The sequence below is a fragment of the Zea mays genome, chromosome 8 (genome assembly GCF_902167145.1).
Source record: "Zea mays cultivar B73 chromosome 8, Zm-B73-REFERENCE-NAM-5.0, whole genome shotgun sequence".
Taxonomy (NCBI): domain Eukaryota; kingdom Viridiplantae; phylum Streptophyta; class Magnoliopsida; order Poales; family Poaceae; genus Zea; species Zea mays.
In genome coordinates this window covers 61,924,725-61,937,915 of record NC_050103.1, presented here as the reverse complement: position 1 = coordinate 61,937,915, position 13,191 = coordinate 61,924,725, and the positions used below count along the sequence as shown (strand labels likewise).

General features: G+C 46.3%; 1 protein-coding gene across 1 annotated transcript; it reads left to right on the top strand.

The window, feature by feature from the left end:
* The first annotated feature begins 8,741 nt into the window (after positions 1 to 8,741).
* LOC100501704 (uncharacterized) lies at positions 8,742 to 10,442 on the top strand. Its single transcript, NM_001196378.1, has one exon. It carries the CDS (start codon positions 9,146 to 9,148, stop codon positions 9,680 to 9,682), a length of 537 nt encoding a protein of 178 aa, NP_001183307.1. The 5' UTR covers positions 8,742 to 9,145; the 3' UTR covers positions 9,683 to 10,442.
* Positions 10,443 to 13,191: the final 2,749 nt, after the last annotated feature.

The window sequence follows — 13,191 nt, the reverse complement described above, 5'->3', positions numbered from 1 at the left end:
TGAGTGGGGTTAAGGAAAATAAGAGATCTTAGAATAACCTTAACCACTTCGTGGTCATCCCACTTTACGCTCCCGAGGTTGCGCACTTGATTTACCAAGGTCTTGAGCCGGTTGTACATGTGTTGTGGCTCCTCCCCTTTGCGAAGCCGGAACCGACCGAGCTCCCCCTCGATCGTTTCCCGCTTGGTGATCTTGGTGAGCTCGTCTCCCTCGTGCGCGGTTTTGAGCACATCCCAAACCTCCTTGGCGCTCTTCAACCCTTGTACTTTGTTATACTCCTCTCTACTTAGAGAGACGAGGAGTATTGTTGTCGCTTGAGAGTTGAAGTGCTCGATTTGGGCCACCTCATCCTCATCATAATTTTCATCCCCTACTGACGGTACCTGTGCACCAAACTCAACAACATCCCATATACTTTTGTGGAGCGAGGTTAGATGAAATCGCATTAAATCACTCCACCTAGCATAATCTTCACCATCAAAAGTTGGTGGTTTGCCTAATGGGACGGAAAGTAAAGGTGTATGTTTTGAAATGCGAGGGTAGCGTAGGGGGATCTTACTATACTTCTTGCGCTCTTGGCGCTTAGAAGTGACGGATGCCGCGTCGGAGCCGAAGGTGGATGTTGATGAAGTGTCGGTCTCGTAATAGACGACTTTCCTCATCCTCTTGTGCTTATCCCCACTCCGATGCGGCTTGTGAGAGGAAGATTTCTCCTTCTTCTCTTTGTGATGAGAAGAAGATTTCTTCTCCTTCCCTTTGTTGGAGGAGTTCTTCTTCTTCTCCTTCCTCTTGGTGCGGGACTCTTCCGATGAAGTGCTCCCGTGGCTTGTTGTGGGCTTTTCGCCGGTCTCCATCTCCTTCTTGGCGTGATCTCCCGACATCACTTCGAGCGGTTAGGCTCTAATGAAGCACCGGGCTCTGATACCAATTGAAAGTCGCCTAGAGGGGGGGTGAATAGGGCGAAACTGAAATTCACAAATATAAACACAACTACAAGTCGGGTTAGCGTTAGAATTATAAACGAGTCCGCGAGAGAGGGCGCAAAACAAATCGCAAGCAAATGAAGAGTGTGACACGTGGATTTGTTTTACCGAGGTTCGGTTCTTGCAAACCTACTCCCCGTTGAGGAGGCCACAAAGGCCGGGTCTCTTTCAACCCTTCCCTCTCTCAAACGGTCCCTCGGACCGAGTGAGCTTCTCTTCTCAAATCACTTGGGAATCAAACTTCCCGCAAGGGCCACCACACAATTGGTGCCTCTTGCCTCAATTACAAGTGAGTGTTTGATCACAAGAAAGAATCAAGAAAGAAGAAAGCAATCCAAGCGCAAGAGCTCGAAATAACACAAGCAAATCTCTCTCTCTAGTCACTAGGGCGTTGTGTGGAATATGGAGAGGATTTGATCTCTTTGGTGTGTCTAGAATTGAATGCTAGAGCTCTTGTAGTAGTTGGGAAGTGGAGAACTTGGATGCAATGAATGGTGGGGTGGTTGGGGTATTTATAGCCCCAACCACCAACTTGACCGTTGGTGGAGGCCGTCTGTTCGATGGCGCACCGGACAGTCCGGTGCACACCGGACATGTCCGGTGCCCCTGCCACGTCATCAGTGCCGTTGGAAATTGACCGTTGGAGTTCTGACTTCTGGGCCCGCCTTGATGTCCGGTGGCGCACCGGACATGCACTGTTCACTGTCCGGTGCGCCGGTATGGGCGACTCTAACTCTGCGCGCGCTGCGCGCGCATTAAATGCCGTTGCAGGTAGCCGTTGGCGCCGGAAGTAGCCGTTGCTCCGCAGATGCACCGGACAGTCCGGTGTACACCGGACAGTCTGGTGTACACCGGACAGTCCGGTGAATTATAGCGGAGCGACTGGATTGAAAACCCGAGGCTGGCGAGTTCTTGAGGCCGCCCTTCCTTGGAGCACCGGACATGTCCGGTGCACACCGGACAGTCCGGTGAATTATAGCGCGAGTGCCTCTGGAAATTCCCGAAGGTGGCGAGTTCAAGTCGGAGTCATCTGGTGCACCGGACAGTCTGGTGTGCCAGACCAGAGGTGCCTTCGGTTGCCCCTTTGTTCTTTTGTTGAACCCAACTCTTGGTCTTTTTATTGGCTAAGTGTGAACCTTTAGCACCTGTATAACTTAACCACTAGAGCAAACTAGTTAGTCCAAAGATTTGTGTTGGGCAATTCAACCACCAAAATTATTTAGGAACTAGGTGTAAGCCTAATTCCCTTTCAGTATTGATGCCGACGCCTCATGTTGATGCCGGGATGACCGAGGCCTAGACCTGGCTGAGCCAGATTGCGTCATGCCGAGTAGACGGTCGACATCGCCTCGCCACTTCTTCATGGCCCCCAGCTAAGCTGTGGAGCTAGGAGGGTGGCGCAGCAGCTCTCTGGCCGCAGACAGCGCCCCCGGCATAGCCCTAGACACCCTGGACGTTTGTGAGGGAGTGTGCTGCCGTGCAGAGCGCACAGCAGCGGCTGCCCCAAGCGCAGGGAGGTTGGTGGCTGTCACACCCAGTTTTAGAAGGCAAACCGAATGCGAACCATGTACGTGCCAGGATCAGCAACTCACGTACACAGCAGTTACATAACCGGACATCATCACACAATGCTCAAATAATAACATAAAAGAGGGTATAATAGTCGATTACATCATGATGTCTGAGACATCCACATAGTCTTTAACAATAATCAAAGTGCGGAAAAGAAACGTAGATACACACGGCCTACATAGGCAGCTGACTGGGGGTTTGCCGCTAACCCATGCCTAGAACTCATCATACTCTTGGAACTCCTGGAAGTCCTCCTCCACGACTTCATCTTCACCTAAGCAATGGTTGCAACGCTGACAACCTGGGGGGGTTGGTGTGTAAAGCAAGGGTGAGTACACATCAACATACTCAGCAAAATGTCCCGTTTGGCTGTAGTGGACTAGCTTTATGTGGAGTTAAGTCAAGCGATTGCTTTTAGTTGGTCAGGTTATTATTTACTAGTAGAAAGCCAGGTTTTAGCATTAACCCAAGTTATTAACCCAGATGTACCCTTTCCAAATGGAAAGAATACAACTTACCATTACCATAGGCATAATCATAACCATCATCCTCGTCACCACCTGTAAACCAAACATCTCTGATCAAGCATCTCTAATCAATGGAGCTCCCTTGGCCACTCATAACCGCGAGCACGGCTGATATATCAGTTTCATAACACTCTGTAGAGGTTGCGCACTTTACCCACAAGCCGTGATTCCCTCTTGCCTCGGGCCGATCAAACCCTTAAACACTACCAAGGTGAATAGGCAGGGTCTCACTATGTAGCCTTTACAAAGATTTCCTAGGGCTGTAGCCGCCCGTTAGGTTTCCTAAATGCACCGAACCCCTCCCCAAGGGGCAAACCAACCTTGACAGAGCGAGCCGCATACACTGAGCCTCATTAACGACACGACGGCGAAGCGAACTACACCCTAGTTCCTCTAATTACTCAGCTAAGGGTGTCCCACTCCACCCTCATGGTTGCACTGTTTTCCCGGGCGGTCATCCAACGAACAGGTCCTTACGGAGAGGCACTCGAGAAACAGCTCGAGTCCCCTTAAAGGCCACAAGTACCATCATCATAATCAAAAGGGAAAACATCGTATCATAGATAATCTCATCATGTTCATTGATTAATGTGAAGCGCTAGCATAAAGCTAAACCAAAATAACCCAACCAAAATAGGTAAACAAGGACAAGATAGACAAAAGCTAGTCAATCCTTAGGTATAAACATGTAAATGCGGGAAGTAAATTATAAGAATTAGTAGGACATAGATGGGTCAAGGGACACTTGCCTTCACCAACCAGCTGCTGCTCAGGGTCTTCACCTGCAACTCCTTCGGACTCCGCCAACTGACCGTTATCTATACGAGTTCAAATATATATTCCACACATTTAATACAAAAGAATAGTACACCATACAATAGAATGCAATAAATAAACAGACGTTCGACGCAGGGCTCGCACTTACGACTAAGCGAGAAAAATAAAGTAACGGTCGAGGCTACAGTCGAAGAGCGATCACGTTACATGATTATAAATTAAAACACTCGTCTAAACAGAATGATATTAATTTGGTCATTGCGTTTAGCATAAGGTAAAGTCATGTTCCACGTTTAACCATTATAAGCAGATAAAGGTGAATTAAAGGAAATGGTCGCGCAGCGAGACGCGCGACACAACATTCAAATTGAATTAAAAAATAAACGACTCGTCGCGCGACGGAGCGCGCAACGAGACACTTGCAATAATTATAAAGAGACGTTAGGCATCGCGCGACGAAGCGCACGACGACATACGTCATCCAAACTGAATTTAGAATGGAACGTCGCGCAACTGGATGCGCGGCGTCATATATTAAACAATCCTGAAATTAAAATGGATCGTCGCACGACGAAGCGCGCGACGCAGCACATTAATAGAATCTGAAATTAAACAAATTCGTCGCGCGACGAAGCGCGCGACGCAACACGCTCACTAAACAGAGTTTAAAATTAATTAAAACCAAGAATCAATCACTGCGCGCGTTGGGGCTGCGTGCACGGGAACGCGCTACGCGCGCTGGGGCACGCGTAGGGGCTGCTGGGGCATGGGGCCACCGGGCACGGACGCGCAGGCGAGCCGCCGGGGCACGCGAGGGCGCACAGGGGCGCGAGGCCGGGCGGGAGGGCGTGAGGCCGGGCGAGTCGCCGGGCGAGCCGCCGGGCCGCGCGGGGGAAGAAGAAGGGGAGGGGGAGAGGAAAGAGAGAGAGAGGGAGAGGGGAGGGGAGCTCACCTCGGGGCCAACTCCAGCGATCACCGTCTCCAAAACCTAGGGCACCACGGGGAGAGAGAGATGGGGGAGAGAGAGGTTGCTGCGCGGGAGAATTGAAATGAGGGAAAGAGACCAGGGGAGGGGGCACATGGGGAGGGCACGGGCACGCGGGCCGAGACCGGGCCGAGCCGTGTTGGGCCGCACCGTGGGGCAAAAATCCCGTGGCACGAACAACCACAGATCGGAATTCAATTCGTGAAGCAAAATTTGAAACGAAACTAAGCAACTCACGCGATTAAGCACGAAATCAGAAAAAGAAATATGATTCGGCATGATGCAACACTCATGTCAACTTAGGTTTTGTTTACACATGACACGGACACCAGTCGATATATTGCTTTGAAATTGGGAAGAAGGAGCAAAACGGGAAAAGAAAAGAGAGTAACACCTGAATTTGGTGAGTAAAAAGAAGAAAAAATTCTACCCCCAAATTCAGGACGTTACAGTGGCCAGCGGCGTGGAAGAGGCAGCGGCCTCCTCCACCATGAAGTCTTCGGGCAAGAAATCATGGCGTCGAGCAGAAAAACAAGCAAAAACCTAAAGCCTAGACCCCCTACCTGGCGCGCCAAATGTCGGAGAGGAAATCTTCTGCCGGGTGGCGGAATGCACCCGCCCTAAATCCTAAGATGAGGAGGGGCCTAAGCGTTTTGCCTGTTAGGTGGAAACGTGAAGAACACAAGAACACACAAGGATTTAGATTGGTTCGGGCCGCCGGAGCGTAATACCCTACTCCACTGTGTGATGTATTGAGCTTGAGAGCTTGTATGAACTTGTGAGTGTGAGAGTCTAAGTTGGGTCTAAGTGTCTCCCCCCTGTAACGTCGCGTGCCTCCCTTTTTATAGCTCAAAGGGGGCACGTACAAGGATGCTGAGCCCCGACATGTGGGCCCAGGAACATAACGGATGTAATACTTGGAGCAACTAATGCTAGTCGCCAGTGCAATCCCCTTGCGCCCTGATATCCGCGGTCAGCGTAGTATTGGCGTGCAGCGGAAGCTTCCCTGGCAACGTACGAGTGATGATGAGCACAGTGCACTCTGCAGCACGGGCATGCTGCCTGCCAACGTAATGGACAGGCACGCCGCTTGCAGGGTGGTTTTGTCGCCGTCCGTCAGCGGAGTGGACATGGCACATTTAATGTTGAGGCAGCACATCGCCAGCCAGTGGAGTGGCAGGGCTCATTAAATGCCAAGGCGGCACATCACCTGCCAGTGGAATAGACAGGCGACACGCCTTATCCGCAATAAATGCACCGTCGCGTGGCCCAGAGGCCTTACATCAGGCTCTGTCCGTTGGCTTATGTCACGGGCAGTCGGCCACGCGGCAGCATCGGGTCTCCGCTTGAGCGGTGAGCGGAAGCGTACGCGGTATGGTCCGGACACGTGTCGGCTCCGGACCCCCGCCTAACCTTGATCAAGGTCTGGGTATTATTTGTCCCGGAATCCCAAGACCTTGCTGTGAGTGGCCCGGACCCTATACAGGGGGTCCGGTACCTGTCCCAAGGGTCCGGGCACGCCCGTGGAGGTTCTGGACCTCACCCGGAGGTCCGATCCGTACGTACAGGGGTCCGGCACTTTCCCATGGGGGTCTGAATCCACTGTTGATATCCTGCAGTATATCGTCTTCTGTGGCCACGTGGCGACCTGGGAGCCGTCCACGTGGTGGGGTCGGGCGCTGTTTACCACGCGACTAGAGGTAGCCGCATGTGCCCCGTGCCTTCACACTATAGTAAGGGGTACCCCTGTTCCAGGGTGCTGACAAATGTTTTTCTTGTTACATGTCAGATTTATTGGTGATGTATTGTTGTTGGGTGTCATGTGGCTGTTAATGTCATATAAAATATAATGTGGTAATGTTTTTCTTATAGGGGATGGAGAACCATTAGGGACCTGATACCCGAATGAGTATGAGATGAATTTATACCTATGATGGGTGTGTATGAGGATATGGATAAATATAGCTTCATGGGATGAGTATGTGTGTTCAAACCCGATAGAGAATTCTCCGTTGTCATCTCTAGATGTTGATGATCTGCTAAATGTGGTGGCTCTGTGGTGCACGCTATACGCCAGCGGGCGTTGTCTTCTGTGGTGGCGTACTACTAATGTTTGTTTTTTTGGTCATGCTGACTTTTTTTTATTTTCTTGAATGAGCATTGTAAAAGACTGCATAGCTTTGGTTTTGCCATTTTATAGGACATCGTGGAAGTTAATTATTCTCATAATCAAAATACGATTTAGGAATTGTCAATTTTTTTTAAAAAATCATTTCAATTGCGTAGTAATACGATATTCAAATTTATCAAATTCGAAATAAAAATTGCTTCATTTTTGCATTACTTACATAAGTATAAATTGTATGAATATGAATATTAAAAAAGTTAAATATAGTATATAAATTCTGTTAACACTACGTATATAGAGAATGTTGCTAAAGATAGAGAAGATATAAATGATGAGATCTTTTAGAGTGTTCTGTAAAGGACATGAAATATTTTTTAGGGGATTGAATTTAGAGAACATTGCTGGAGGTATCCTTAGAGTCAGCTCAGCCTATCTCGTTTACGAGTTCGAGCTGGCTTGTTTAGCTCGTGAGCCAAAACAAAAAAACAATATGTATATAATAATCAATTTGTAGTTAATTTTAAATTAATTTAATAATAGAAAATAGTAATTGTACCTATAGTTTCAGAAACCACATCAATGTAACACCAATTTAACACAAGTCATCACTCATCAATTCACAATTCACACACATGTTCATCAGTTTAACGCGCGGTTATATTCTCATAGACCAATTTAACATATAGACATAGTTCATCAATCATTAGTTTAACTCATAAGTCATATACACCACACATATATATACATGTTCCTTAATTATTACGTAAATGATATGCATATAGTTTCGTTTTGCTGAAATGTGTTAGCTTGTTTAGCTTACGACCGAGCTCGTTAACAAACTGAGCTGTCTCGTTAACGAACCAAACTATGATATTAACTTAACTTGTAAAAAAATTCAAATAAATCGATTCGACCTGAATCAAACTGATCATGAACCAAGCAAGATACGAGTATTTGGTCCAGATATGAGTATTCCGCCCGGCCTTAAAAGCATATATCTCCTACTCAGGCTGTCTCTAACAAGGATATGCAAAGCCTCCTTTCTCATAAATATAGCGGATGGAGACGTTCGACACGCGTCCAACAACGACCGCTACACCACCCGCTAAAATATAGCGAGCCTTCGTCAACCGCTACATCTGGCGGATAGACGATCGTGCGCTATACACTGTTCATCACACGCGTCACTCTCTTCCGCCCATTCCCGCGCTTGAGCAAAAACTTTTGCAGCCGTCCATGGCTGATGCCAGACTGTGGCGGCCTTCGCCCCTTTGAAGCCGAAGCCAGTGGTGAGCATCGCGGCTGTACTTTTTTTTGCCATATTATTGAAATAGTTGAACATATGCAATAATTCGTAAAATGCTAACGATCAATTTATTTAATTCGATAAAAAATGATGAAAATAATTTCTGTTAATATGGTTGCAAAGAATATAGAGGATGAGATATAGAGGACAAAATTTAGAGAACGTTGCTGAAAATATAGAAGATATAAAAGATGAAATCTTTTAAGGTGTACTATAAAAGACAAAAAATATTCTTTTGATGAAATCTAGTGACATTGCTGGAGACAGCCTCACGCCCCACCGCAGCCCCTCGATTCCGAACCCAAAACCTAACGCCTTATTCGCGGGCAAGTGGACCCACTGGTCAGGCACGGAGCATAAAACCCACCGGTGCTTGTCTATTCTACCTTTCGCGTGCTCCGCCGTCACGACCCAAATTATTGAGAGCCCAGGAAGTGAGAGATGAGCCTGCAGATTCCGGTGAGATCAGGCGCCCTGCGCCGCCTTCTCCTTCTAGGTGGCGCCGAGGGTCTACTGCGCACCTACTCCACCGGCGACCGGCGCCGGCGGGTGATCCGCGAGGCAAGGCAAGAGGAGGAGGACGAAGCGTTCCTCCGCACCCTCAACTTCGGCGCTGACCCCGAGAACAACCCTCTTCCCCCGCCGCCGAGGCATGGCAGAGGATTATCCGACGCCTCAGCCGGGAAGCAGCAGCAGCAGCCCGAGCGAAGCGCGCAGAAGGTCGTCGGGGAGACGCTGCTGGAGAAGCTTAAGCTGGGCGATGGTCCCTCCGCCGCCGCTGCTATAGGAGGCGGCGATGAGCCACGGCAGTCTGAGGACGAGCCTGCGCCCGCGCAGCCGGTGGACGTGGACGAGATCTTCCGAAAGATGAAGGAAACCGGGTTGATCCCAAACGCCGTGGCCATGCTCGACGGGCTGTGCAAGAACGGCCTGGTGCAGGACGCCATGAAGCTGTTTGGTCTAATGCGAGAGAAGGGAGCCATCCCGGAGGTGGTTATCTACACAGCTGTCGTCGAGGCATTCTGCAAGGTGGCTAAGCTAGACGACGCCGTGAGAATTTTCAGGAAGATGCAAGGGAATGGAGTCATCCCCAATGCATTCAGCTATTGGCTCCTGATACAGGGGCTGTACAAGGGGGGCAGGCTGGATGATGCTGTCGGGTTCTGTGTGGAGATGTTTGAGGCTGGGCTTGCACCGAATGCGGAGACGTTTGTAGGCTTGCTTGATGCAGTGTGCAAGACAAAAGGTGTGGATGAAGGCGAGAATCTTGTGAGGAGCTTCCAGGACAGAAACTTCGCTATTGATGAGAAATCAATCAGGGATCACCTGGACAAGAAAGGCCCATTCTCACCAGTAGTGTGGGAGGTGATCTTTGGCAAGAGAAAATCAGACCGACCATTCTAATCTCTACCAGAAAGTAGTATGTGCACACTCTCATCATTTTGTTAGCCTTGTAGTTATTATTTCTCAAGAGTTTGCTTGCTTTCATGGTTAAACAAATGGCTACCATGTCTTCTTTTATGGAATCTATAATTATGGCGATCTGTATGCACTTTTGTCATATGCAATTCACCTCCATCTATTCAACTGCCCCAATTAGGACATACTTGCTGCATTCACCTTGAGCTATTCAATCGTCCCAATTAGAACAACTTTCTTTGTTATTATGTTTCTGTTATGAAGGGTTGCTACTTGCACTGTATTTTGATTATTGGCAATTTAAGTGCAAGATGATCAATTCACACACGAATACATAATTTGTGCTCAGATACAGTTTCAGTGTCATCAGATTGCTACTTCAATACAATGACTTGATAATTTGAGAGTCAACTTGTTGATACTTCAAGATAGTGTAAACCACAATTGGCTGGCTGGTAACTTGAAAAATCCATCCAAACACATATCTAGAAGTTCCCAATATTATTGAAATACTTGCCATCTTCCGATGAGGTTATTATATGATACCATGCAAAATTTCAAGTCCAAACTCCACATCGGTTGAGAGATACAAAATCTAGGGATTAGAAGGGCAAAAGGACAAGAAATTTGTATGTCTGACATTTTGTCCTTTTTTATCTCATAAAATGGATGAAGCTGGTCTTGAAATTTTGTGTGATTTGGTAATATGATGTCAATTAATGATACCAAGTTTTTAGTATTTTTGAAAACTTAGAGATATGATTTTTTTGGAAAAAGTCTGCTTAACTCCCTCAATTTTGGTTGGTTGTCTACTTCATAGTTGTTAAAGCGGTAAGGCGAGTGACCCCCTTTTTTATTTTAAGCGATAAAGCGTAAGGCGAGGCGATGCCTTAATTATAGTTAAAAATAGGAAAATATTGATATTTAAGAAATATGTAGGACAAAAATATTAATAAAGAAGAGAAAAGAGATAAAGAAAAGAAAAATAATAGTCTAGCCAGCCCAAATCAGCCCACTTGGTCCATTAAAATTAGGTTACCCACTCATCCAACTCCCAGCCGCATCCCACTCCCAGCCACATCCTCCCTCTCTCCTAGCAGCAAAGCAGCTTCTCTCCCAGCCGCCTCCCTCTCTCCCTACTACTTCTCCCACTCTCCTAGCAGCGAAGCAGCTTCTCTTCCAGGCGCAGCTCCTCCCTCTCACCCCTCCCCAACCCCCTCTCTCTCCATGCTTCTCCCTCACACTCCCAGCCATTACAGCCACACAGCCCTTCGCCCCGGCGCCCGTCGCGCTGCCCTCCTACCCAGCGCCCGTCGTGCTGCCCTCCGCCCCAGCGCCCGCCACGCCGCCCTCCGCCGAATATGCGTGCGTGCTCAGGTCAGGATCCAACAAGGTCTATCCCTACATCACTCCAAGGCATCCTCATAGCGTCGCTTTAGAACTCTCCAAGGCGTCGGGGTGACACCCTACTGTCCAAATCGGACGCCTTAGGCTCCGAGATAAGGCGATTAGGACGCCTTACGATTTTTGCACGCTTTACCACTTAGGCGTCGCCTTGGGGACGCTTTAACAACTATGGTCTACTTAACCCCTTCACCTATAAAACTAGGTATTGTACCCCTCAAACTATTAAAAACTGTCTAAATGACTCTCTGAGACGGTTTTGAAGCTAGTTTTGCTAACATGTTATTTTTAGAAGTTTATATAACCCCTTACATATCAAGGGTCTATATAACCCCCTAACATATCAAGGGTCTATATAAACCCTACGTATAACAAAAAGCAAAATATTAGGAATTAGAAATTAGAATACAAACATTTAACACACCTATTAGATACAAACATTTAACACACCTATTAGAACCATGTGTTTTGTATTTCTCATAAATTTGCAGGATGGACATGAACTAGGAATTAAAACTCAAAATACCAAAGAATTTTGTACTCTTATGATTGGTACAAATAGGACACATGTCTAGTGCAGTGGTGAGAGCTACCTTACTAAGTCATCAGGTCGAGGGATTGCAACATCCTTCTTTATTTGCGGGGAGGGGGAGGGGGGAGCTTGTCTGAGTTCATCCTTTCCTCTATTCACTCATGTCAGAGCCTTCAACACTAGGTCTGTTCTATGCTCGGTACAAATCCATATAAACCTAGAAAGTTAGAAGCTGGACTGAGGCACATGTGTGTAAAACCTAGTATATTTAAATTTTTAGTGAAGGACTCTTGTAGTAGAATGCACTTGTGCATATTGTGACAATTGATTATTTGTTCTGAATGATGTTGCTTTATGATAAACAAAATAAGTAGTCTCCTACTATTAAAGGTCTAATGTTGCATGTTGTTCTATAGATCTGGCTATAATAGCGATACATGATCATATTCCTGCGTTGTTCCATGCACATGATAGAATATGTTGCACATGTTCCTTGTTTTTTGTCATTACATAGTTTTTCTATTATAATTAACAGTCTTAATCTCTTTCTATCTTATATATTTGACTATGCTCTATCTCTGATTATTTTTCATTTGTTTCATGTTTTCTATTTAGTTTGTTGATATCCTGTTAAATTCAATTGACTAAAGGCAAACAAAGCAAAGAAAATAATTGAGAAAAGGGTGGATGATCCGGTATTTTGTTTTCTGCTGCTGTTTGCAATATTATAGGTAGGGGGTTATATAGACTCTTGATATGTTAGGGGGTTATATATATTTCTAGAAATGACACATCAACAAAAACATCTTCGAAAGTCGAAACCACTTCATGGGTTATTTAGACGGTTTCCAATAATTTGAGAGATAGAATAAGATGATTTTATAGGTGAGGGGCGAAGTAGACAACCATCCATAGTTGAGGGGTTTAAGTAGACTTTTTTCTATGAAATTTTTATGAGGGTTTTAAGCTTTCAGGGCAGCTCAAATAGTTATGTATAATTGCACTACCTAAATCCTAGATTTAGCAAGTTCTCAAATAATATAGGAAGCAAAAAAACTCATCTCCTCCATTTCTGTATATATTACTTTGCAAATATGTTGAAACTTGCCATGTCACTGGTTTGAGTGGGACCACCTAATTTTTCTTTTTCTTTTCATCTCTCTTCCGCAACTCGATCTTAAAATTGTGTCCTCATCGGCGATGACAGATTCAACCTAGTGAGCTGTGTTGGCCTTTTGATTTGCTACCACAATTGTTTATTCTTTTATTTTCGACTTGTGCTTATGCGGTTGTTGCATTGTTGATTGTTTAATCTCTAGTTGACTAGCTGCCGCAATTGTGCATCGTCAGCGGCCGACACATAGGCTCTGTTAATCTATCCTTACTGCAGAGTGGGAAAAAGGCACCAAAAAAAGTTGCCGTCAATTTTTTATTCAGGGAGTTGGTAAATTGTTGCCAAATATAGAGAGGAAATGTGGTTAAATGGGAAGTAGCTAAATTTAGAAAGTTCATTTAAAGAGCTCTTGGAGAAGAGTTTTGGGGTTAACTACCTAAATTA

Bases quoted from the DNA above. Each gene is read 5' to 3' on its own strand.
- LOC100501704 (NM_001196378.1), top strand. From the start codon at position 9,146: ATGAAGGAAACCGGGTTGATCCCAAACGCCGTGGCCATGCTCGACGGG.